This window comes from Mirounga leonina, unplaced genomic scaffold (assembly GCF_011800145.1).
Source record: "Mirounga leonina isolate KUSES-001 unplaced genomic scaffold, KU_Mleo_1.0 Mir_224, whole genome shotgun sequence".
NCBI lineage: Eukaryota > Metazoa > Chordata > Mammalia > Carnivora > Phocidae > Mirounga > Mirounga leonina.
Window position 1 is genome coordinate 6445290 of NW_023270615.1, and position 22776 is coordinate 6468065.

General features: G+C 40.0%; 1 protein-coding gene across 1 annotated transcript in view; it reads left to right on the top strand.

Moving 5' to 3' along the window:
- The first annotated feature begins 5037 nt into the window (after nucleotides 1–5037).
- ALDH1A1 (aldehyde dehydrogenase 1 family member A1) overlaps nucleotides 5038–22776 on the top strand; it is a 55150-nt gene continuing 37411 nt past the window's right edge. The window contains exons 1-2 of the mRNA XM_035029046.1: nucleotides 5038–5166; nucleotides 17367–17471. Coding sequence (XP_034884937.1) covers nucleotides 5101–5166; nucleotides 17367–17471 — 171 coding nt within the window. The 5' untranslated portion in view covers nucleotides 5038–5100. The remainder of the gene's footprint in view (nucleotides 5167–17366; nucleotides 17472–22776) is intronic.

A 22776-nucleotide genomic window follows, 5' to 3' on the forward strand; every position in this document is an offset into this window, starting at 1 on the left:
AAAGGGCCTGTTCCTCCCAGAGGCTCTAGGGGAAAAGCCTCCTTGCGTTTTGCAGCTTCTGGAGACGTGTTGCTTGTGTTCCTTGGCTTCTGGCCCCTTCCTCCTTCATCAGAGCTGCTGGCTTCAGTGATCACATTTCCTTCTGCTTGTGTGGTCAAGTCTCCTTTGCTCTCTGCTTCGAGGGACACTTGTGATGGCATTTAGTGCCCACCCTGATAATCCAGGATAATTTCTCATCTCAAGATCCTTAATCACATCTGCAAACTTTCCTTTGTCATGTAAGGTCAAATTCACAGATTCCAAGGATACATTTGGGAGCCATTATTCAGATTGGGAAAATGATATAAACCATAACCAAGGGAATCACATGATTCTGCATAATTTCAGGATGCCAGGAATGACACTGGAATTGAAATTCAGTTATTTAGCTTTCCAAACACTGAGGCCAAGGTCAAAGGTAAACTGCAGATTTTGACCAAATACTGAGGGTGGAGAATAATTTCTTAGCACTCCTACACAGCACACAGCTTTTATAACCTACTTTTTGAAAATTAGATTACAATGTATTTCAAAAGTGTACTAGGTCCTTCCTTAATTATTTGTTTATTTATTATATGTGTATTTTGCTAAACCACAAACTACCTAACCATTTGGTATTTTTCTATTTTATAAATAATATATTAAAGATACCTGTTCATAACTTACATATATTTTTTGGTTGTTTCCTTAAAATGAATTTCTAGAAGTAGAATAACTAGGTCAAGGGTTTGAACATTTTTAATATTTTGATATAATGCGTAAGTGCTATTGAGCATCGACAAAACTGTAGGAAAAGGGCCATTTCTCTGGACTTTAACAGGTACTGTGACTGGCATGAAAAAAATGCCCTTGTTCTCATAGAAATGCCAACCTATTGCGGTATATTTCACCATTCTTAATTTTGTTTATTGGGGGTATATTTGGGTGGGAGCACTCTCTGAGAAACTTTCTTTACCTGCAACCACAATTTAACTCACCTGTCAGATTCACTTGCTCCTCTGGATTTCCTTTAAAATTATTTTGACCGTATGATTTGCATGCATCAAGTTCAAAAATCAGGAAAGAAAAAAAAAAGAATGTATGGTATTAGAAGTCAGGCTATCGGTGATATCCTAATTTAGGGTGAGGAAAACAGGGATAAGGCTGGGGAGGAGGTACAAAGTGGTCTTTGGGGTGCTGATATTGTTCTATTCCCTGACCCGAGTGGTGGTGATTTTGTTTTGTTCCTTTTATGGTTATTTATTGAGATGTACACTTCCGTTTTTTGCAGTTTTTTTCAATATGACTTATTTGACTTGAAAATATTTTTCAGAAATGTTTAAAGAGTAAAAAGCAAAAATACAGCACTGACCACTCATGTGTTCACTCGGTTTAGGACACAGCCTCCTCTGCTTACCGATCACCGAAGCTCTGCTCTGAAACCTGATCATCCACATGAACCTAGTATTTCAACTACATGATTGGATTAAATGTTATTTAAATTGTACATTTATCAGGAGGAAAAGGAGGGTTGTATCTATGAAAACTATGCATAAAATTGAGCGCTAGGCAAACACCCAACCCTGTCCAGTGCTTAAACTCATTACTGTATGATCTGTGCATAAGACAACCGTAAAACAATATGGGAAATGTCATAAAAGTCTCAAAGTCGTCTACATTCAGATTGCCTCAAAAATGCCATTAGTGTCCTGAATTTCTCCCTCCACTTTGAGGAAACACGCACACTGTGAATGCTGTGTAAGGTTATTTCAAACTCTGGCAGCTGACCCAGCGCTAAAAAATGTCTTCGGCCCGTAAAGTTTAACAAAGACCTATTTCAATTAAAATCACGATCGTAGGGAGGCCTTAGTCTACTGTTTGTTTTAGTGACTTTACTAATGGATATCAGAGAAGAGGGGCATCTGCCGTACCGTTAGTAACACAAAACAAAGAGAGAACAATGATAGGGTGTGTGAAGAGCAGGAGAAATCAGGAGTGAGGAGATAATGCTAATTGGAGAAGAATGGCAGATGAACAGAATTCAGCCCACAAACACATAGGATCAGGTGCTCAAATGCTGCCTGCCACCTCCATTGTTCACACCAGCTTGCCAACAAAGGACAGGTCCCGTCACCCCAGGCAAGACCCGCTTTTTCCAAATTATTAAAGCCCAAATAGGCCTACGGACAATGCGGTGTCTGCAGAAATTGCGGTGATCAAAAGCAAAGGGAAACATCCATCTCTGGTTTAACCAACCGGCAGACTCACCCAGCCATGCTTAAGGCAACACTGAAGAGACAGGGAAGAGACGTCACTGAGCAAAAGAAATTTAGCTCCAACAAACTGATCCTGGATTTTGAGATCAGGAAATGTAAAAAGAAGCTATTTTTACTTCACCGTATAATTTCGCTTGTTTAACAAATTGGAGTGGTTTCTATTTCAGTTACTCATGTGGGTGGGAGAAGGTTAGGCTCCATTATCTTTTCAGCGACTGAGCCTTGCATGGAGCTCTGGAGAGAGATTCCTTATAAAATGAGACAGTAGTTGCAGCAATGGTGGAAGTCTTGGTCTGTGTGTTCCTTGGTATCATGAAAGCTTTCCAGAAAGGGCTGGAAGAAGTTAGATTCAAGAGAAGAATCAACTATGCTTCTCTTTCTCTCCCACCCCTCTACCCCATTTGTGTGTGTGCATGTGTAATTCAGCTTGTCCGTGAGGAGGACAGGAAGATCGAACATCTTTTGTCTATTACCCCCAAATTCACGTCCTATATATGTAAAAATACTATAAAAATACCCAACCCTGGGCTCAGTCTTGATGTGGATCTCTTTTGCCCCTGTCCTTAAAAAAAAAAAAAAAAAAAAAAATTAGAGATCTAAGGCCCCAAGGTTTCTGGGCAGGGAAAAAAACAAAAACAAAAAAACCCTGCCCTTCAGGGAAGATTAAGGTTGGAGAATTCCTGATCGTCTAATCACCGTGCTTTACCCTTAACAAGCTACTTGGTAAATATTTGTTGAAATTAAATGGGCAGATGGTAACCCGTTTCCCAAGCCATTCCTTTTACCTGCCTTCAGTAAGGTGTCTGGTGTAAAGGGAAACATTCCTAGGTAATTCATTATTCAGCGCAGTAGAGTCAAGGATGAGCATGCAAGTAGCGAGGCGACACACCAAGGGTGTCACGAGGCTTTGCGCTTTCACTGTCCGGACATCAGGCGAACCGGGGGTTGGATCCACGGACAACTGCGAAGCTGGAAGAGGCAGACGGCCGCCAAGCCCAGCTGTCCAGGCGAGCCCGGAGCTCCGCTCTGCAAGTTATATAAGAGCTGATGTGTAATTGTGCATTTAACTCAAAACACATTTTTAGGAGACAAAACAATTAGATTCTCCAAAAAAGAAAGGAATTGAGAGCAAGAGAAAGAGGGAGGGGCGGAGAAAGAGAGCGGAATGGTGAAAGAACACAGAAGTTTCTATCCGGCCTTCGAGCAGGTGCAGGGGAGGCACGGTCCTTGGAGATGGTTGTCTTGGAAATTGGGGGCTGGCCCATGAGCCAGATCTGGCCTGCCTCCTGTTTCTGAAAATAAAATTTTATCGGAAAACACCTGTACACATTAAGGTATCCACTGTCTATAGTTTCTTCCATGTAGAGTCGAGTAAGTGACCACAGAAACCACCTGGCCTAAAAAGCCGCAACTGTTTTCTGTTTCTTTAACAGAAAAAGTTTGCCGACCCTACTTTTAGATGAATGAGAGGGCTAATAACTGTTAAGTGTCCGTCACGGTGACTATTCACCTGGGGAACCCACCTGGGAAATGAAATTCTGGTTTTGCCCTTGTTAGATCTGTGATCTTAAGCAAGCTACTTGCTGTCTCTGTATCTGTGAAATGGGGAACCAAGTAAGAAGGGAAAGAGAAAGTAAGGCTCCTGTGCCTGATTTGGAACAACTATTCAGTAGACCTTCATTTCCCTACCTAAATCCCATATCGCAGGGAGCTGGCAATTTTCCCTGCAAGGGGGGGAGAAGAACATCATGGTTCTTCACTCAGTGATCAGATTTAAGAGTATCCACAGTTTTCTATCGTGTTCCTATTGTAACTTTTGCTTGAACTTCCATACAATAGAGTTTTGTGTTTAACGTGGGAGGAGTACAGTTAAACATTCTTTTTTAATGTTCCCAGCTTGAAACGCTCATTCTTAAGAAATCGAATTACTCAGGGTCCTGTTTAAATCTTCTTTTTTGCACTATTGCCTGTATCAGCCATTGATAAATATAGCCAACTTCCAAAACCGGAGGTTAGTTTCATTTTAGATGGTTTTAACAGGCGATATTGCCATCTTGCTGTCGTGGTAGCTCTCTGTGTGACAGTGGACTCTGAGATCCGTAAAAATCCCGCTGACGTTTCTATTCCCCTGTGTAACATAATGATCGTGTAGCGCTTGTGAAATCACAGTAAGTCTGCTTACCCACTGAAAATACACTCGACTGGTCGGATCTTGTAAAGCAGACTTGGGCTCGGGTCTTTCCAGAGGGACTCTCTTCCCACTCTGCTTTTCTGGGAGTGGGCTCATTTGCTGACAGCATTGTCCTGAAGACACCTGGCCAGGGACCTCTCCTCACCAGCGTCCACTGAGAACAAGTGCCCTTAGAGACTCTTTTTTTCAATCCTCAAATTCTCTGAGTCCAAGTCTGTCAGAGGACGGAAAGTTTCCCAGTAGCATAAAAAGCCTGAAAAGCCAAAAAATCATTACTGGCCTTAGTGGCCAGACCAGCCGCCCTGCATATCCTTATAGCAGGTTTCGGCTTTGTAAATTAATTCGTCTGCAAATAGTGCCCTGTCTCCAGCTGCAGTTTCAACGCTGGAGCGCTGGTTTCTTAAGGATTTAAGTTTAAAGTCAAGGGCTTCCTGCCCTAGGTGTTACAAATAAGTAGTGTCGTTTTCTTTTCGCTCCGAGTTTGTTCATCCAATCATAGTCCGGTATGCAAATAGACCTTAGCCCATGCAGATAAAAAGGAACAAATAAAGCCAAGTGCTCTATCAGAACCAAATCGCTGAGCCTTTCACCTGTGTTCCAGAAGCCGAACCAGAAATGTCGTCCTCAGGCATGCCAGACTTACCTGTCCCACTCACCAATTTGACATATAAATATACGAAGGTTAGTACAATTTATCTTTGCTGCTTTGCCTCAGGTTTATAAAAACTACATGTGTTGAAAGCATAAAAGGTCAATGTGAGTAAACTTGTGCAAAGAGCCCTTGGCAAATACAAAAATAAAAGGCTTGCAAAATGCAGGTTCGGGCTTAGTGTCTTGATCAGATAATGATTTCTAAGTCGTATCAGGCAACGTTTCATAAGTTTATTTCTGAAAATATGTCTAAGTGAAAGGAATTCTCTTCTGTGTGAAAGGTTCTTGCCCCAGGGTTCAGTGGACTTTACTAAGCAGTTCTATTAACTTCAGCATTGCTCAGCTCGTATGATAAGAGAGGCAAATGCTTACTAGAAAAACTTACTGGAAAGAGCCAAACAAATAGGAAATGATTTTTTTTTTCTTTAAAGGAGAAACCGCATGCTGAAGTAACATGGTTTTTCTATATGTTTAGTGAGTGTCAAAATCGAAGGACCTACCTCTGACAATTTCTACTGTTTCAAAAACTCCAAATGGACTTGCATTATTTAGCATATTTGGGGCAAAGCAAGCATTCTTATTTCTCTCTTCAGCCAAGTTTGTTGCCATTGGAGCAGATGCAGAGATCAGATTGTGCCTTTAACATGGTTGATCAACAGCTATAAGATATAGTAAGGTATTATTTTTATGAGGCTTTATTAAAAAGGAAAACATTTTTTTTTCATTTAATTTTACTCCAAATGAGAACATGAGAAATGTGGTGAGTCCATACCCTCCAATAATTTGCCCTTGGCAAAGGTGTGCCTGAAAAGATGACAAGACTCCAGTCTTCCCAACTTTCTTACTCCAAATTGGTCATTCACAAGAAATTTCAATCTAAAGCAGGCACATTTTAGAATGCATTTTATAAACATCAAAATCATTGGCAATGACTGAAAATTATCTCATTACTCTTACTACAGAGTCTTTTTTTCTATGAAAATACTTGGGAAGATATTGTGGTAGTCTGAATGTCACATTTTTAAAAATTTGGCTTTGCAGAAGTTTGCAGTCTTCTCCATACGTGTATCTTGAGGAAGCTCTAAAGTGAAATATTCTTTCTACTAAATTATACTTCATTTGGTAGCTATAAATTGAGCATGTAAGAAACAGTAATGGGCAAATGAGATGGTCCTTAAAATCTAGCATGCAAACACAGATCTAGTGATCCTTTAACACAGAGAGATGTTTTTAAGATTGGAATCTGTGTTCACTTCAAAGCCATTAGATGAGAACACCCCTCTAAGGAAAATGATGGACCTAAGTGTTCAAAAGAAGGCATGATTCAAAGAGCAGCCATTTGCTTTTGCGTTTAAGAACTTTCTGGGTAGAAACACCCAATGCAAGTGAGTGAATTTTGACTGCTCACACATCTTCTCTATAAATCTGTTCTGCTCAGATAGCATTTTATTGTCTGATTTATTGGTTACAGCATTTTCACACTTGGGAGGACAGCAGTTATGTATGTAATTAAATCTAAATGGGTGAGCTTTTTCAAATGCCTTTGCATTTGCTTTTTACTGTGCCCCACTGAAGAATTGTATTGGATTTGCACTTGCAAGAGGGGTTAGAAAAACGACAGTTATTCACAAAGTTTCCTGGTTGCAAACTAAATGAGCAAGGATTTTATAGTGTCTGTGGGATTACCTTCTATGGCCAGCCCCTAAACTCTATTATATTTTTCTCTTACCATGCTAATGTCCTTCGTTATTATCTCTAGAAATATATTGGTCCTTGGGGCAAGGAGGAGGGAAGAGACAAGCAGGGTTGAGTAACAGAAAATTATTACAGCCTTGGTAGAACTACATGCTCTCAAATTTGAGACTGCTTTTCACCCAAAGGAAGTCATTGTTGCCTATCTTTTATGACTTACTCTCTAGTACAGTCTGATTAGGTTTTGTTGTTGTTGGGGTGGATAAAACAGAGATCAGGGTTAAGAAATAGTTTCTAAAATGATGCAGATGTTTTTAGGATTTAAAAGCTCAATAACATCATTATAAATCCACATAAACTTGGATCCCGTTTCTAACCTCATTTTCTCCCTTTCCAGTTCTAAATGAATCCCACATCTGCCAGATCATCCATTTTATTGAGCCTTTAAATGAAGAGCTACTTCAAAACTTTTGTGATCATTGGGCAAACTACATTACCTTTCTCTGCCTCGGTTTCCTTATGTGTAAAATGGGAACAATAAAGGTCCCAATTTCCTAAGGTGGATGAAAGCATTAAATGAGTTAATGCATATAAAGCATTTGAAATAGTGCCTGACACATGGGAAGTGATTGATTAACACTGGCTACCCCAGTCCTGTTTCTTTTTCTGAATTCTTTCCAATTTTCCAGAATCCTCTTTTACTCAGTCTTTCCGAGACCTATTTTCTCTCGTGAGTGTTCCTCTCATCTCATTCTTTTCTCCTAGCTTTCCTGCCATTCTATCTTGCACGGTCGTGCCCCACCTGACAAGGATCTCATTGGTGCAAAGTTCCAAGAGTTTATCCAGGATTTCAGGGATCAAAAATGTTCTCTTAAACGATTCGGTAACTTCATTTTCCATTCTCCCTTCACAACACTATTTTTTTTTAATCTTAATAAATTAAAAAAAAAAAGACAAATAGAAAATTCAAGAAGACAAGCTTTCTCAGACAGGATTAAAACCCCAAAAAGTTTAACTTAACTCCTAAACTTAACTCATTGAACATTAAGATGTTCCTACTAGAAAAGATTTTCATCTGCTAATGACATTTCATAAACTGACAGACACAGTCACCTACACACAGGAAATAATTACAGCTAAAATTCATTGTGGTTACTCTATACCAATGACTGCTTAAGTTCTTTGCAATGACTCTATTTACTTCTCAAGATAACCCTATGAGGAGGTTCCTCTTCCTGTTTTGTAGATGAGGAGACTGAGGACTAGAGTGGCTAGGTAACTTGCCTTAAATCATACAGCTAGAAAGTGACAAAACTAGACTTCAAATGGGGGCAGTCTGAGCTCTCACACCAAGTGGCTTGTCTAAGATCAACATTGTTACATGGGGACGTGGACTTGCTGGAATCTTATTCTGTCCTTTATTCTGACTCTCCTTTGTCCATTCCTGATTCCTGGAGGGGACATGACCATGAGGCTTTCCAGCTGCCGCTCAGCTGTTCCCAGGCCAACAGGAAGAAGTTGGCTGCCAACTTAGAAAAAGAGGAGAACAATAAGGAAGACTGGAAGCAAACAGACATTCTGGTTTGATTGAAAAGGTGGGGCTTGGGCTGGGAGAGGAGCAATGTAGAGGATTTGGAAAGAGGTGTGCCATTTCTATGGGAACTATGTTTTTTCAGCTCCTACGGAGTAACTTTTGGATGGAGTAAGAGATTCCTAGATTTCTGGTATGGTTGTTTAACACATTGAGGTTAAAGATACCTTTTTGATAGGGAAGAGTGATGAATCATTGCATACTATATGCTAAGCACCATTATCGCCTAGCGATTTTAGATTCTTACAGCAAACAAATTCAGGCCACATGCATTTCCCACTACCCCATTCTCTGCACTCCCATCTCCCGTTTTTCCTTCCATGTAGTTAACAAGTCACTGAATAACCACTCTGTGCTTGGTCATATGGTAGAAGAAGGCTAATAGGGTTTAGGGAGCTTATGTTCCTGGAGGGTGAAGAAAACAAGCAAGTATGTGAATACCTGAATCATAAATTATGGTAAAGGCTAAAGAGAGGGCAAGTGAAAGCTAAGAAATGAGGGGAAGAGCTCTCTTTCCATGAGCTTTTAGGGAAGGTGTCTTTAAGAAAGGGACATTTAAGGGGCACTTGAGGGATGCAGAGCACAAAATGACCATGGAGAGCCGAGGCGGGTGGCGGGGTGGGGTGGGGGGGAGATAAAGATCCGGAAGTAATGGCACCTGCAAAGATGTTTGCAGGCAAGAGCCAGCTGCGTTCACAGTTCACAGAACCATCAAAAGGGCTGCCATGACTGTCATGAAGTTGCTGTCGTAAAGTGAGGGAGGCCAAGAACAGACCAGGTGAGGCTGGAGATAGAGGCTGTGGCCAGACTGCGTGGTGAATTTTGTAGGAGGGAAACCACGCCGAGGGGTGCTTAAAGCAGGGCTTTCATTTGGGAAATGTTTTTAACTCCCTTCTGACTGAAGACATATTTTGTCTGCTTTTGGCTTGGAAGCAGATGGACAAATAGCTGGCTGATTGGGAGGTACAGTGGCTTAACAAGATAAACCGGGCTTTGAGTTCCAGCTCTTCTACTTATTTAATGCTGTGACCTTGGCCAAGCTTCTAATCTCCTTGAGTTTCAGTTCCCCTGTCTGTAAATTGGGAATAATAATAACTACCTTGGAAAGTAGCCTGAGAATTAAGTGAAGTAATTTGTGGAAACCGCCCAGTGCTTATTAGGCGCTTGGTGCAGGCTCTCTTTAACCCTCTCCTGCCCAAGATAACTCCCACAGTTCTCCAATTATTCTACTCCCAATGTATGTGGAATGACTACTTGCAACGCTTGCCACAGTTTAAAACTGCTTTCATCTATTGATCTCATCTGAGGCTCATAATGAGCCACTGGAAGAGTTAGAACATGTTAGTAGTGTCCCATTTTAAAGCTGAGGAACCTGAGTTCAGAGATGTTAGTTGATTTGCTCCAGGTCACACAGCCCTTAGGAGGCGCATACTAAAAACCGTGGTAGTACTCGAATCCCACTGGATTGTCAGTAACAAGTGATTTCAGACCTATTGCTTCATTTGTACCGTTCATCCCTTACTCCGATTGAGAGTGGAAATTTGGATGATGTGAGAAGAGGTATGATTTGGGCACTAGATCCCCAGACAGGTGGTCCAACAAGAGAGAGATACTCTAGAGTAGCACTTTTTGAATTTGAATACGCACGTGAATCAGGGAGGCTTCTTGTTGAAATGCAAATTTTGATTCTTTTGGCCTGAGGTGAGGTATGAGATTCTGCATGTCTAACAGGCTTCCAGATTTTGCTGATGCCACTCCAAGAGTGGTCTGTTGACCAGCAGCAATGGCCAGTAGTTTAGGGTCAACCTCATATTTTTACCTGCAATGACCACCATCTAGTTACTTAGGGACCAGACTTCCTCTTTCTCTCAGAAACCCATTCATAACCAGCCAGGTCAGATTCACTTACCTTCCCCTTCAGAGAGTGCCTGAGTCCAACAGGAACCAGATGGTGGTCACAAACCCATGGTGGGACCAACCATTGATTTTGCTCCTGAGAGGTAACCCTTCACTGCAAATGCAATGTTTTAGCTCCTCTCCAAGGACTGGTGTCTTGGCAAATTGTTTTGTTCTATGGCAGCTTCCTGCTTCAAGGAACCTAATCAGTAGCAATCCTAAAATAAATAACACATGCTCTAAAGATCGTATTAGCCCAATTTCATAAGGAGTCTCACTACTGCAAGTGTTCACGTGATTTCTTTAAACTGGACTTCACTTACTGAATTTGTCATTAACTGCTTGCCAGAATGAGAGGGCTGGGTGAGAAAACTCTTAAGGATTATAAGAAACAGCTCCTTTGAAGAGGAACCCAAAGTTAAGGTAACGCCTCTGAAATGGCATGGGTAGTGCTTGGAATGATATAATACAGATCCGCATAAAAGAAACCTCATGGGAATACAGACATTGATAGAATGGCGATACACTGGTCTCAGAGTAGCAATTATCTGGCTTGGGGTGGTGGTGGTGGCGGCGGTTTGGGTTTTCATGACACTAGTATAATTGTGGCCAAGTATCTTATACATTTACCAAATTTCAGTAGCAACATAGAACCATGTTCAAAAGAACAGGAGCAATAGTTGTTTCATGATTAAAACCACTACTAATAGACAAATCAGAGAAGTCGATATTTGTTTTTGTTTTTTTAAAAGATTTTATTTATTTATTTGAGAGAGAGAATGAGATAGAGAGAGAGAGAGCATGAGAGGGGGGAGGGTTGGAGGGAGAAGCAGACTCCCTGCTGAGCAGGGAGCCCGATGCGGGACTCGATCCCGGGACTCCAGGATCATGACCTGAGCTGAAGGCAGTCACTTAACCAACTGAGCCACCCAGGAACCCCGAGAAGTAGATATTTGTGTGACCCCGGATTCCAGAACATGGTTATGTCTTGAGTACATGTGTGTATCAAAACCTCCCACAACCATTGTTTGCAAGGGATGTAAAGTGTTTTTCATATTTGATTTTCTGATTATATATCATCATATCTCTACCTGATGACTTTGTTGTAATGTTGAAATTGTTAATGGAAAGTTGTTTCCTAGGAATCTGGACAAATATCACAGATTGCAAAACTTTGCCTGAATAACTACCCACCCACCCCACCCCACCCCCGGATCCAGATCCCATCATGTGACTATTTCCACTGTTTTCCTGATACTTAATAAGAAATTGAAAGAATACAAACAACAAATAACTGAATTATGCTCTCTATTTGGTACTTTCTTTAGAAGGAAAGAGGCTTATATGCAAGCAATTGTATTGTTGAATCTTGATATGGTGAAATATAAAAAATGTATAGAACTTTCTGGTGCATCTACATCTTACCTCTTTGATAGAGGGTATGCATGGTGTACAGAAATCCTTGACACGTGTTTTTGTCATCTGTGGGATATAGGGAAGATGTGACTCAAAACAGACATGCATTAGCATCTTTTCTTTTCCCTAGTTGAAAAAGCTGGGAGGTTTTTCAAACAAGAAAATAAGAGTATACATTCATGTTACTGAAGTCAGACTATAATATAAAACAGAAATGAAAGGAGAATTTTATTTCTCCCACTTTTGTTTTGGTCACTCTTGTTTTGTTTTCATTCCTTTGACTCGAGTTAAATATTTTCTTCCCATCTGTTATTTCCTCCTTAATTTCCTTTTAGATTTTTTTTTTTTTTTTTTTTTTTACTTTCAGTCTCAACATTTTGCTTTACTGCCTCAGGGCTTGGGATGAACGTAGTTGCCAGAGATCTAGCTATGATTCTTTTAAATGTTTAACACCTCTCCCTGACTTTAGTTCATCCTCTCATTATTCATCCCCCATTTTGTTACTTAACCCCCACCCCCCACCCCCCAAAGTCTCTGGTACTTTTTTAAGTGCCTAATGCTGAGAAAAGGTTTACATATTTCTAGCACGCAGCCTTTCTTGTCCATTTACAACAACACCCACCCCTCCCCATGCTGTGACCCAAGCTCTCAAGTTTGAAAATTTACACAGGAGACATAATATGGGGAATTCCATCACCTTCCTCACCCTTGGCATATCTTAAGAGAAATCCTCCATGCACTGAAAATGTGATCTGTTAAAAATCTCTCTGCCACCAAGAAAGCACTGGATTCCCTTCTAGGATCTAGAGCCACTGACCCTGTCGCAGCCCTGAAGAGATGATATGAATTTAGGGCACCCTGAATATTTACTGGAGGGAGTCGGGGGCTCTCTCCCCTTTAAGCCAACAGGTTCCAAAATCTTATACCAACAGGCAAAGCTAATAGGTTTCATTTTGCCTATTAGTTAAATTCAGCTTGAGCCAAGCCAGAAATATTTTGAGGAAAGGGCTTATTTATTTAGAATTGTGGCTTTATACCAATCACATAAAGATATAATCATTTTTACTCTGGAAAGGTTTTTTTTTCCCCCCAAATTATGACTTATTCTTAGACATTAAACTGCATTCAGGAAGCAGCCACTTTTTTTTTTTTTTAATCAAAGGTCGTGATGCCTCCCTTAAAGGCTGGCATATATAAAATTTAAAGAATAAAAATCAATTTTTAAGTTTCCTCAACACTCCCATTGATTGTTTTCCCCAATAAGAAGCATGTGATATCTAAGAGCATGCATAGGAATCTATAATTCCCAATCAATATTATGAACTTTAAGCTGAGATCTAGTGTACATATATTATTCAAAAGTATCCTGAGTCTGAAACTCATCAGTGGAATGTAGTTCATATAGTAGTTAAATGGGACCCAAGATTTTTTTTTTCTACTTTTATGGGATGATCCCTTTCCCGCTAAACTTGCTAAAGGCAAACAGCAAATGGAAAATGAGGTTGTCACCATGACAGATCATTTCAACAGGCCTAAAATAGGTTTCATAATGATTATACCAAACATCCATTAGCCTATACTTCACGATATAACCATTTTATATAACAGGAAGGATGATTATTCACAAACGTTTGGTCACACAGTTAGCTGAAAGGCAAATATCAAATGTAAAGCCCACAAAATTAAAACAAAATAAAAGGGGAAGAAAAGGAAGGTGCCATACTTGGCCCTTAATACCATCTTGGTCATCTCACTATGCTGGGTTCTGTGTTTTTCTGCTGAAAGGCTTCTGTTTAGGGGGGAAAGCATACATTTCATAATTTGCAGACTTTACTGCTCTCTCGCTCTATCTACTCTCAAGCCTCATGAACGAACGCATGCCTGGAATGTGAAAATTTCTCCCGGCTAATCTCCCGGGATTCTGGTCTCTCTACTTCAAATCCATTTTGGGTGCATTCACATCAACATTCCTCAAACATCCATTCGATCTCTTATTACATCCAGAATAGAGTCCAACCATCTCACTCTGTGGATCAAAATTCACCACGAACTGGCTTCCTTTCCATCGTCGAAACTTATCTATGACTTGTTTCCACAAACTCTCTGCTTGGGGCTCATCTCTTTCCTGTGTTATATGTATCCCAAGAGTGTTCCCATCTTTGCTCATTTGCTCTTTCCATCAATCCAATCCTGTCCTTCAAGGATGCATTCTTCTGGCCCATTGCCTACCTTTTTGTGGGTTCCACTCCACAACGTACTGACTAAAGCACTGCTTTGGTCTTTACCCTACATACACCTTCAATTCTTTTTTTTTTTTTAAAGATTTTATTTATTCATTTGAGAGACAATGAGATAGAGAAAGAGCATGAGAGGGGGGAAGGTCAGAGGGAGAAGCAGGCTCCCTGCTAAGCAGGGAGCCCGATGCGGGACTCGATCCCGGGACTCCAGGATCATGACCTGAGCCGAAGGCAGTCGCCCAACCAACTGAGCCACCCAGGCGCCCACCTTCAATTCTTTATTGGCTGATCTTGGTGTGAATATTCTCTCTTCTTTGATGACAAGCCCCTTGAGGGCAAGGGCTCACTCTCTCACACTTCCCCACAGTATCTTCCAGATGTCTCAGGTTTTTTCTCACTATTTGGCAGAACATAATAAGTAATTTAATAGCAGGATATGAAAGGCTGTGTCAGAAAAGAGGGAAAAAAAAGAGGTTAAATCCAATTGGACCAACTAGTGGAATCTTCAGGAGGAGGTGACACTTGAAGCAAGACTAGAAGTATGAGTAGAAGAAAATTAGAGGAACATGTAGAGGAACAATATGAATAAAGGTGTGGAGCAGAAGGGCATGGTATAGAATGAGGCCAAAGTAGAGGGTGAACTGAGGAGATAAAATAAAAGGTTGGAAAAGCATAATAGGGCCACGTATGCTTAGGAAAACCAACTAAGTGTTCTGAGGAGTGGCCAAAATGTGAATTGGGTTGGCTTAGGAAGATTATGATAATGGGGGTGGAAGGGGTTAAATTTCAATTAAGCAGAGCTAGGGGGTTGGGGAGAACAGGGAGTTTTTTGTTTTTTGGTTGGTTATTTTTTTTTTGTGATAGTATAGAACAGCATGATACCAAAGGATGGCTAGGGATTGTATGTGTCATTAACAGGAGAGGGAAAGTGTGTATGTGAGAGAGAGAAAGGGAGAAGAGAGAATGTGCAAATTATAGAACTGTAGTCTGGGGTAAAGAGCAGCATAAAGTGAGGGGTGACAGTGAGCTGCATTTGGAACATGTTGATTAAGATGTTTCCCAGCCAACCTTTGGGAAGAAAAGTACAAAAAAGGAACGGCTAGAGGTGTATAAAGGAAAACACTTGCCTCAAGCCTAATTATAGGATTCTACAAAATGTTTTCATGAGAGATGGAATGCTGATTCACCCTAAGAGATGTTGGGCGAGTCAGTATTTTAATTTGAATTTATCTTTCTTCAAGTTGAACTCAGATGCCAATACGTTTTTCTTGAAGGACAATAGGAATTGTATGGTTTTCATTTGTATCCCGTTATCCTTTCCCACACCCCCATGTACGTGTCCTTGGACATCTAGTCTCCTCATCTGAGCTGCTATGCACCCCCTCCCCTTTATTTACTCATGCTCACATCTTTTTCCTGACAATTCCAGGCTAGCACTATAATTTGGTGAACTTCCGTAAACACTGGGTTGATGCTGTTTTGACTCACGAATAACTGTATTGGCGTGAATAGGCAAATATGAAGGCTTATCCTTCCCTTTGTTTTTTTTTTTTTCAGCAAATCACAAATATCATAGTGTGCCCATGTGCAGAACATTATAGATCTTATCCATGTGTAGCTACTGGATTGTCGGTTCTTTGATTCAATTTTAAGTTATTTATTCAAGAATTCTTGGCAGAGCTGAAAATCACTTGAGGACTGGGACTATATTGGATGCTAAGGATAAACCAGAAACCTGGACAAACATCGTCCTTGACCTTATTTTACCAAGCTTACAGCCTAGGAGAGAAGGCAGACATTTAAAAATGACTTCTTAAAAAAGTGACAAGTTTTGTGATAGAAGTTTAGGAGAGCAGGGAAATATTTTGGAGAACAGGCTGCCTGTCTAAATAGTGTTGTAAATCACAGAATATAGACTTAATTCTACTTAAGCATTTAGGGATACATGGTAATACACATTTTATGAGTGTGACTAAATATTAAGCTATGTTATGGACACTACTCGATAGAATAGCTACGTTAGTATAAACTCACAGATTAACTTAAAGACTGCTGTTACTTCAAACATACATAATATTAAGTAATTAAACTAAAAATGTATAATCTTGATAGCCACCACTGGGGAATTTTTAATAGCTAACTGATTTGTGTTTAGTATAGCAACAGATTTAAACCTTGGGGGAGAGGTGAGGGGGGCTGTTCAATACTTTTTCCCTCAGGGCTGCACTATTAATAACTTATCTTTAAATATCAAGTAAGGGGAGGTGTCTGGATTAAGAGATATGTAAAAAATCCAGTGCAGATGTCATCCTTCATTTAAAACTGGGTGTATCAATTCCCTGTGATTCACATTTAAATAGACTAATTCACGTTGTAATAACAAATCTAACAGACAGTTGTAATACATAAAGTTCAATAGCATACTTATGATAATATTTATATTTCAAAAATAAAGAAAAAGGAGAATAAGCAAGAAATAATGAAATGAGAGGAGGGAGAAGAAATTCTGGCTTTTGCCGGAAACAAAACATAACTTTATCGCAAAAGCACTGCTTCTTAATTAGGCTTTGTAAAACATTTTTACTCTCGGAAAAGCTGAATGACTTATCGAAGCCCTAGTAGGCTCCATAATGAAGCAGAAATTCAGGGCAGCAAAAGTTGAAACTCAAGACTTTTCAAATGACATATTAACACACTTTTATGTATTGCCATTCTTTTATACACAGAACAACATTCCATGTTTCTAGACCCTTCTGTCTCTTTAGATGCATGTCTCTTAGATATCACTAAGAAATCTAGTGCCTGATTTCATCTGAGGACAAATCCATGATTAGATAATCTCTTTAAAAGAATAAAACCCTTATGCCTGGAAAAAGTCAGTGAAAACATGTCACTAGCCAATTTTCTTTCTAAGCAAACTTCTTTTAAAACTGTCCTCCAAGCTACCTTTAATAGAGTAAAGTAAAGGATCAGAAAACAGTCACTTACGATACCAAATCACTAGCAGCCCAACAGGAGGATACTCAGAATCTGAAGTGAAAAATTAGGATTAATAAAGATTAAAGCTACCAAAGCCTCTGCTCTTGCCTCAAACTCAGACAAAAGCACTTTTTCTAGAAGGTTTTCTCCAGTCTGTATTTTCCAGGGTTGACATGACCTCGTACCTCAGCGTAATTTCACAGTATTACTTTATTTTAATATGTGTGTGCTCACGCATGCATGTGTGTATGCGTGTGTAAAACATCTTGAACAGCCAAAAATACCTTGGAGGGAAGGTATGTGAAGGTTTTGACATTGGCCTCACTTAAGCATTTTATAATGCTCTAAGTTTATAAAAGGATTTCTCAAATTTCTGCATATTCAAAGGGTTGTTACCTCCTTTCTCTCTCTCTCTACAGATTTTCATAAACAATGAGTGGCATGATTCAGTGAGTGGCAAGAAGTTTCCTGTCTTTAATCCTGCAACTGAGGAGAAACTCTGTGAAGTAGAAGAAGGAGATAAGGTGGGTTTCCCAGCACTTATGCTAGCTTTCTTTGTTTCCCACCATGCTGCGCTCCCAATCTCACCACAACTTGGAAGTAAACAGGTCATGAAATTACCCTTTCTGGGGCCATCAGGGAAATTTTTCTTGGTACATCAGGGTTCTCAGTAGCCATGTGATGATGATGAGCCCATGGTCCTGGATGTTGTGCTGATTTTTTTTTTTCATGCTATTTCTCTTTGCTTGTTCTTCAGTTTAAATAATACTTGGGTTTATTATATAAACAGACTACATATGATTAGTCATTGATTTATAAGGCAGACAAATCCTTTATTTGTATAAAATTGTTCTTTTTTTAAGTTGCAAAATGAAACTAAAGGAAATAAGATAGAACGTTTGAAACAATATTTTGCCAAATTATTTCCTTAAAAATCATTGAATTGGTACCTTGAAAAATTGAATTTTAAAATCACAGAAATTGAACCATGAATTAAATGTATTGTTGCTTTCTAGCTAATCATACCACCAGCAACAAAAACCAACTTATATCATTATTATTTTTTTAATTCTAAATGTTAATTCAATCCTCAAGCATCTCGATGGGAAAGCTACTATTTGTAGCTGTTCACAAATGATAACGAAATAGCAGAATGGACAGGTTGACTAATTTACATTAGGGGACATTGCTAATAAATAACGAAATTTTTAAAATAAAAAGAATAATAATAACGAAATCAGTAGTCAAATGCTGTCCTTCTGACCCCAGAGTCTATGACTGGGAGGGAGGGCTGCCTTACCTTGTGATTATTATAAAAGTGAGATAGGACAATATGAAACAGCCTGGGGCGTGAGGAGAATGAAAGCCTTCTGATATTTCATCTGAGCATGTACCTTAAAATGTGAATGTGTTTCTCAGTCTTCAGTTGTCCAAATGTTATCAAGCTTGAAATCTCTGTCCTACAAGGTATTAAAAGGTAAATTATTTTGCTATGTAAAAAGACCATTGAAAGATGAAGTCCGGATAGCTCCCCAAGGATAATACCTTTTGTGACCCAGTGTTCAGTTCCATGTTCCTGCCCAGTTCCCATTCTTTCATAACCTTCTCCCCACGTGATGAGATCCCTAGTTGAAGGCATTAAGCCTTGCAGATTTATTCTAAGATAGCCATAGACCCCAGGGGCTCTTTTGGGTTTAGAGAAGTCCCCGGATTCAGGTGGCAGTATTCCCAGAAGACATAAGATCCGTGCCTCAAGGGGCAAGCATGCGGAGTTTAACCCAAGTGGTCGACAGCTTGAGAAGTAGATGCAGAATGGAGTGGAGAACACATGTCACCTACTTTCAGACTTCACTTTCTGTACATACCAGAGTTCATCTGTGCATAAATTCTTCATGGGATTCTCATTAGCCTCTGGGAAAAAAACAAAAACAGAAAAAAACCCTCTTGTTTTTGGCCTTTTCTCAGGCCACTCCATCAATGGAGGAGTTTCACCCTCACCATGCCCAGAATCACGGTCCAAATAGTGCATGCCGCTCACAGCCACTGTGACTGCCAGGGTCAAGGTATGGTCCTTGGGGCTGTAGACAGAGCACAGATATTCCACATTTTATTGACCCTATTTAAGCTTGGGTTCCTTGTGGTGTAATGGTGAGATAGGAAAAACTTGGGGGAGGTTAAATAAGAAAAGATGTCGGGGCGCCTGGGTGGCTCAGTCGGTTAAGCATCTGCCCTCAGCTCAGGTCTTGATCCCAGGACCCTGAGATTGAGCCCCATGCTGGGCTCCCTGCTCAGGGAGTCTGCTTCTCCCTCTCTTTCTGTTGTTCCCCCTGCTCATGCTCTCTCTCTCTCAAACAGATAAATAAAATCTTAAAAAAAAAAAAAAGATGTAAAGTGTTTTAACAGTGCCAGGCATATAACAAAGCTTATAGGGTCTTATAAGGTCTTATACTTCTTTAAAGCCCCCCAAATTTCCCAGGTAGACTAGCTCTCTTCTGTGCCAGTGCAGAATATCATCTTTATCTATATTATAAGCCCTGTGTTATATGGGTATCGTTTAATTTGTCTGAGACAGCCTGCTTCTTGTAGAGATCGACACTACATTTTACCTTTATACTTTTCAGTGTTTCACATGCTACAGGTAATGGATAAATGAAATTACATAAATCATATGTAAAAATCTTCCATCAAGCTCTGAGTTTCCATATACCCCCCCACACACATACACACACATACCTCATCCTAGGAATCTGGTACTAAATTAACTACTGACTAAGGCAGTGTTTCTCACAGTTTTGCATGCACCTGATTGCCTGGAAGGCTTGTTGAAACACAGGTAGCTGGGTCACCCCTAGAGTTTGTTTCAATAATTCTAGGGTGGGGCCTGAGCATTTGCATTTCTGACAAATTCTCAGGGGATGCTGATGTTACTGGTTGGGATGGGGGTGGTAGAATATACTTGGAGAACTCCTGAATGAGGTATTAAACCATTAAATTGTCTTAGCATTTGATAGGGGGCATGGACTTTGATAAGTAAGAAAGTTGGAGTTGGAACCTGCACTGTGATAATCTCGCCGCACCCCCTATGAAATGTTACAAGACCAAACTTGAGCAGAGAAATACTGATGATCCCTGGCAACGTGTTTTATGAGACCCAGAAGACTGTGTCCTTTGGGCCATTCTTAGAAAGAAGAGAAACCTGTGTTCTTCCTAGTCAACAGAGAAATGACTTTTTTATCAGAGACTACTGGAGATCTACCCAACACTACATTCCAGCCCCGCATTACATCAAATGTCCTTCTAGTTGCTAGAGTGGCTCGGGCAAAACCCAGGGTAGGTGAGGGAAGCAATAAAGGGCAAGGTGAGCTATGTCTGAGCCCCTGACAGCTGCCTACTCCTTCTCTCCAGAGGTATAAATGCTACTCAGGAGTAAGACTGCAGAGCTGGTTGCAGTTGGCAATTAACAAAAGAACACGTATTCTTGTTACTTTGGCTCTGGTGTCTTGGGCATCTCTCTTTGCCACTGGCTTGCAGCTTTAGTTTCATCAGTAAAACAAATCTGTGCCTGGAGTTCCAGGTGAAACCTTGTCAGGACATCTGAGGACTTTTCTTGGCAACGTTGGCGGGATTTACCTTCTTCCTAAAGTGTAGTGAGGGGGAGCTGATGATCATACCTGAAGCTTTAGAAATAGTTGTCTTTTTTTTTTTTTTTTTTTTTTTTTTTGCTGTGTGCTTATTGACAATTACTCAGAGTGGAGCGGCATTGTGTCTGTGCAAAAGTAGCTCAGGAGGGTGCCTGGGTGGCTCAGTTGGTTAAGTGACTGCCTTCGGCTCAGGTCATGATCCTGGAGTCCCGGGATCGAGTCCCGCATCGGGCTCCCTGCTCGGCGGGGAGTCTGCTTCTCCCTCTGACCCTCCTCCCTCTCATGCTCTCTGTCTCTCATTCTCTCTCTCTCAAATAAATAAATAAAATCTTTAAAAAAAAAAAAAAAGTAGCTCAGGAATACTCATTAACATCCAGCAAAGCTTCGAATCAGGTCACAATGCTAATCAAGTTGCTAGATGCTTGATCACTTGAGGTCGGTTGTTTATGATATAAACTGTCCAGGGTAAGCCACTGTTTGCTTCACAGTCAGTGTTATTGTCATCCTGTTCTCTTTTGGAGTAATCTACTGACGTTTGGTTTTCAATGATTGCTCTTCTCACAATTTTGCGGACAAATGTGCATGAACTTCTAACATTGCTTAGTGAAAGGTACAAATTGAGTAAATTACATAGTCACCGTAAACCTAATGTTCTGGAACTGACTCTTTAGATAATGAGCCAAAAGGTTTTAGGGATTTAATTTATGAGTAGAATGGAGCTAACAATTGGCTATATACCGCCTTTCAATGGTGTTAAAAAAAAGAAAGGAGGAATGAGAATGAATGGAGGTTACAAAGCAAAGCACAGATGTGGGTGGGAACTGTTTTCTTTTCACTTCAATGGCTCTTTTAGGCTATATTGACTAATCCTGAAAACTGCTTTTAATACTAAGCATGACCTAACAAATAATTGGGGGGGATAAAAATAAATGTCCATTAAAGTAAGTGCTTATGACAGGTGTAAAAGTAAAACTGGTCTGATAACTATTTTCTCCAAATTGGAATGGATCTAATATGGAAATGTGCAGCCTGGGAGTGATAGAAAAGTTTGTCCTTCCTTAACTATGTTCAAGAGGCCTCTGGTGTTTCATCATCCGAACTTCAAAAAAAGGAACATTTAAAACCCTCTAAGGCAAAAGTGTTATTGACGGTGGCAAATCTGAGTTAATATGCCACATTGTTTGCTGGTGGATTAAAAAATTATGTCCCTGGAGATGCTAGTCCTGGAGTAAAAATCCAAGAAATACTGTTTGTAGAATTTAAACAACAACAAAAAACGCTTAAGCCTAATATGGTTAATGTAAAAGCTTTATTATGTAATGGAATCAATTAAAATATGATTTAAGATGTGAATGTCAATATAAGCAAATTATCTATATCAGGAGCACTCTTCTATAAAATCAATGCAACATGATGAGTTTAAAAGATAGGTAATTAAATTATTAAATATTTATTAACTGCCTATTGTAGGCCCAGAATAGTAAGGAATATTATAGCTTTTAACACAGATAGCAATAAATATTCATTGCAAAGGTCACTACCAGGATGTCTTGCAGAGCTTTAAAACCGGATTTGGGAGCCAGATGTGGGATCAAATTTTGGTTGATAGATTTCATGCTGGATTTCATGTCCTGTAAAACAAAGTCCATGGTGCTTAATTGTCTTAGTAACTGTGGGGTTACAGAAGGCTTCACTTAGTGCCTGGAACTTAGCAAGCTCTTCACTAGTAGCTAACATCAAGCTGGATTAGGCTGGTAAGGGTTTAGGTAGGTTGTGATATTTGGTCTTAAAGAATATGTAGAATTTTGAAAATAGCAGGATGTGCTGGTAGAACATTCTAGGCAAGGAGAATTACAGGAGCAAAGGTGAGAAGCAGTTGGGCCAGACGGAGTAGAAAAAAAAATGTAAAGACAAGTTTAGATAGGTGAGGTGGGGCCCCAAAATGTTGGGTCTTAAAAATCAGAAAGAAGAGTCTGGCCTTAGGACCATAGACAAAGGGAGTTGCAAGTATTTGAAAGGGAAAGTGATCACATAAAATTGTTTGAGGAAGATTAGCCTGGTGGCAATCAGCAAGACAGTGGAGGAGAGAAGAGAATGGCTTGGGAAGGCAAGCAACAATGAGATAATAACAGCCTAAAATAATACACAGTAGAGAAAATTGAAAGGAAAGATTAAAATATACTAGAAC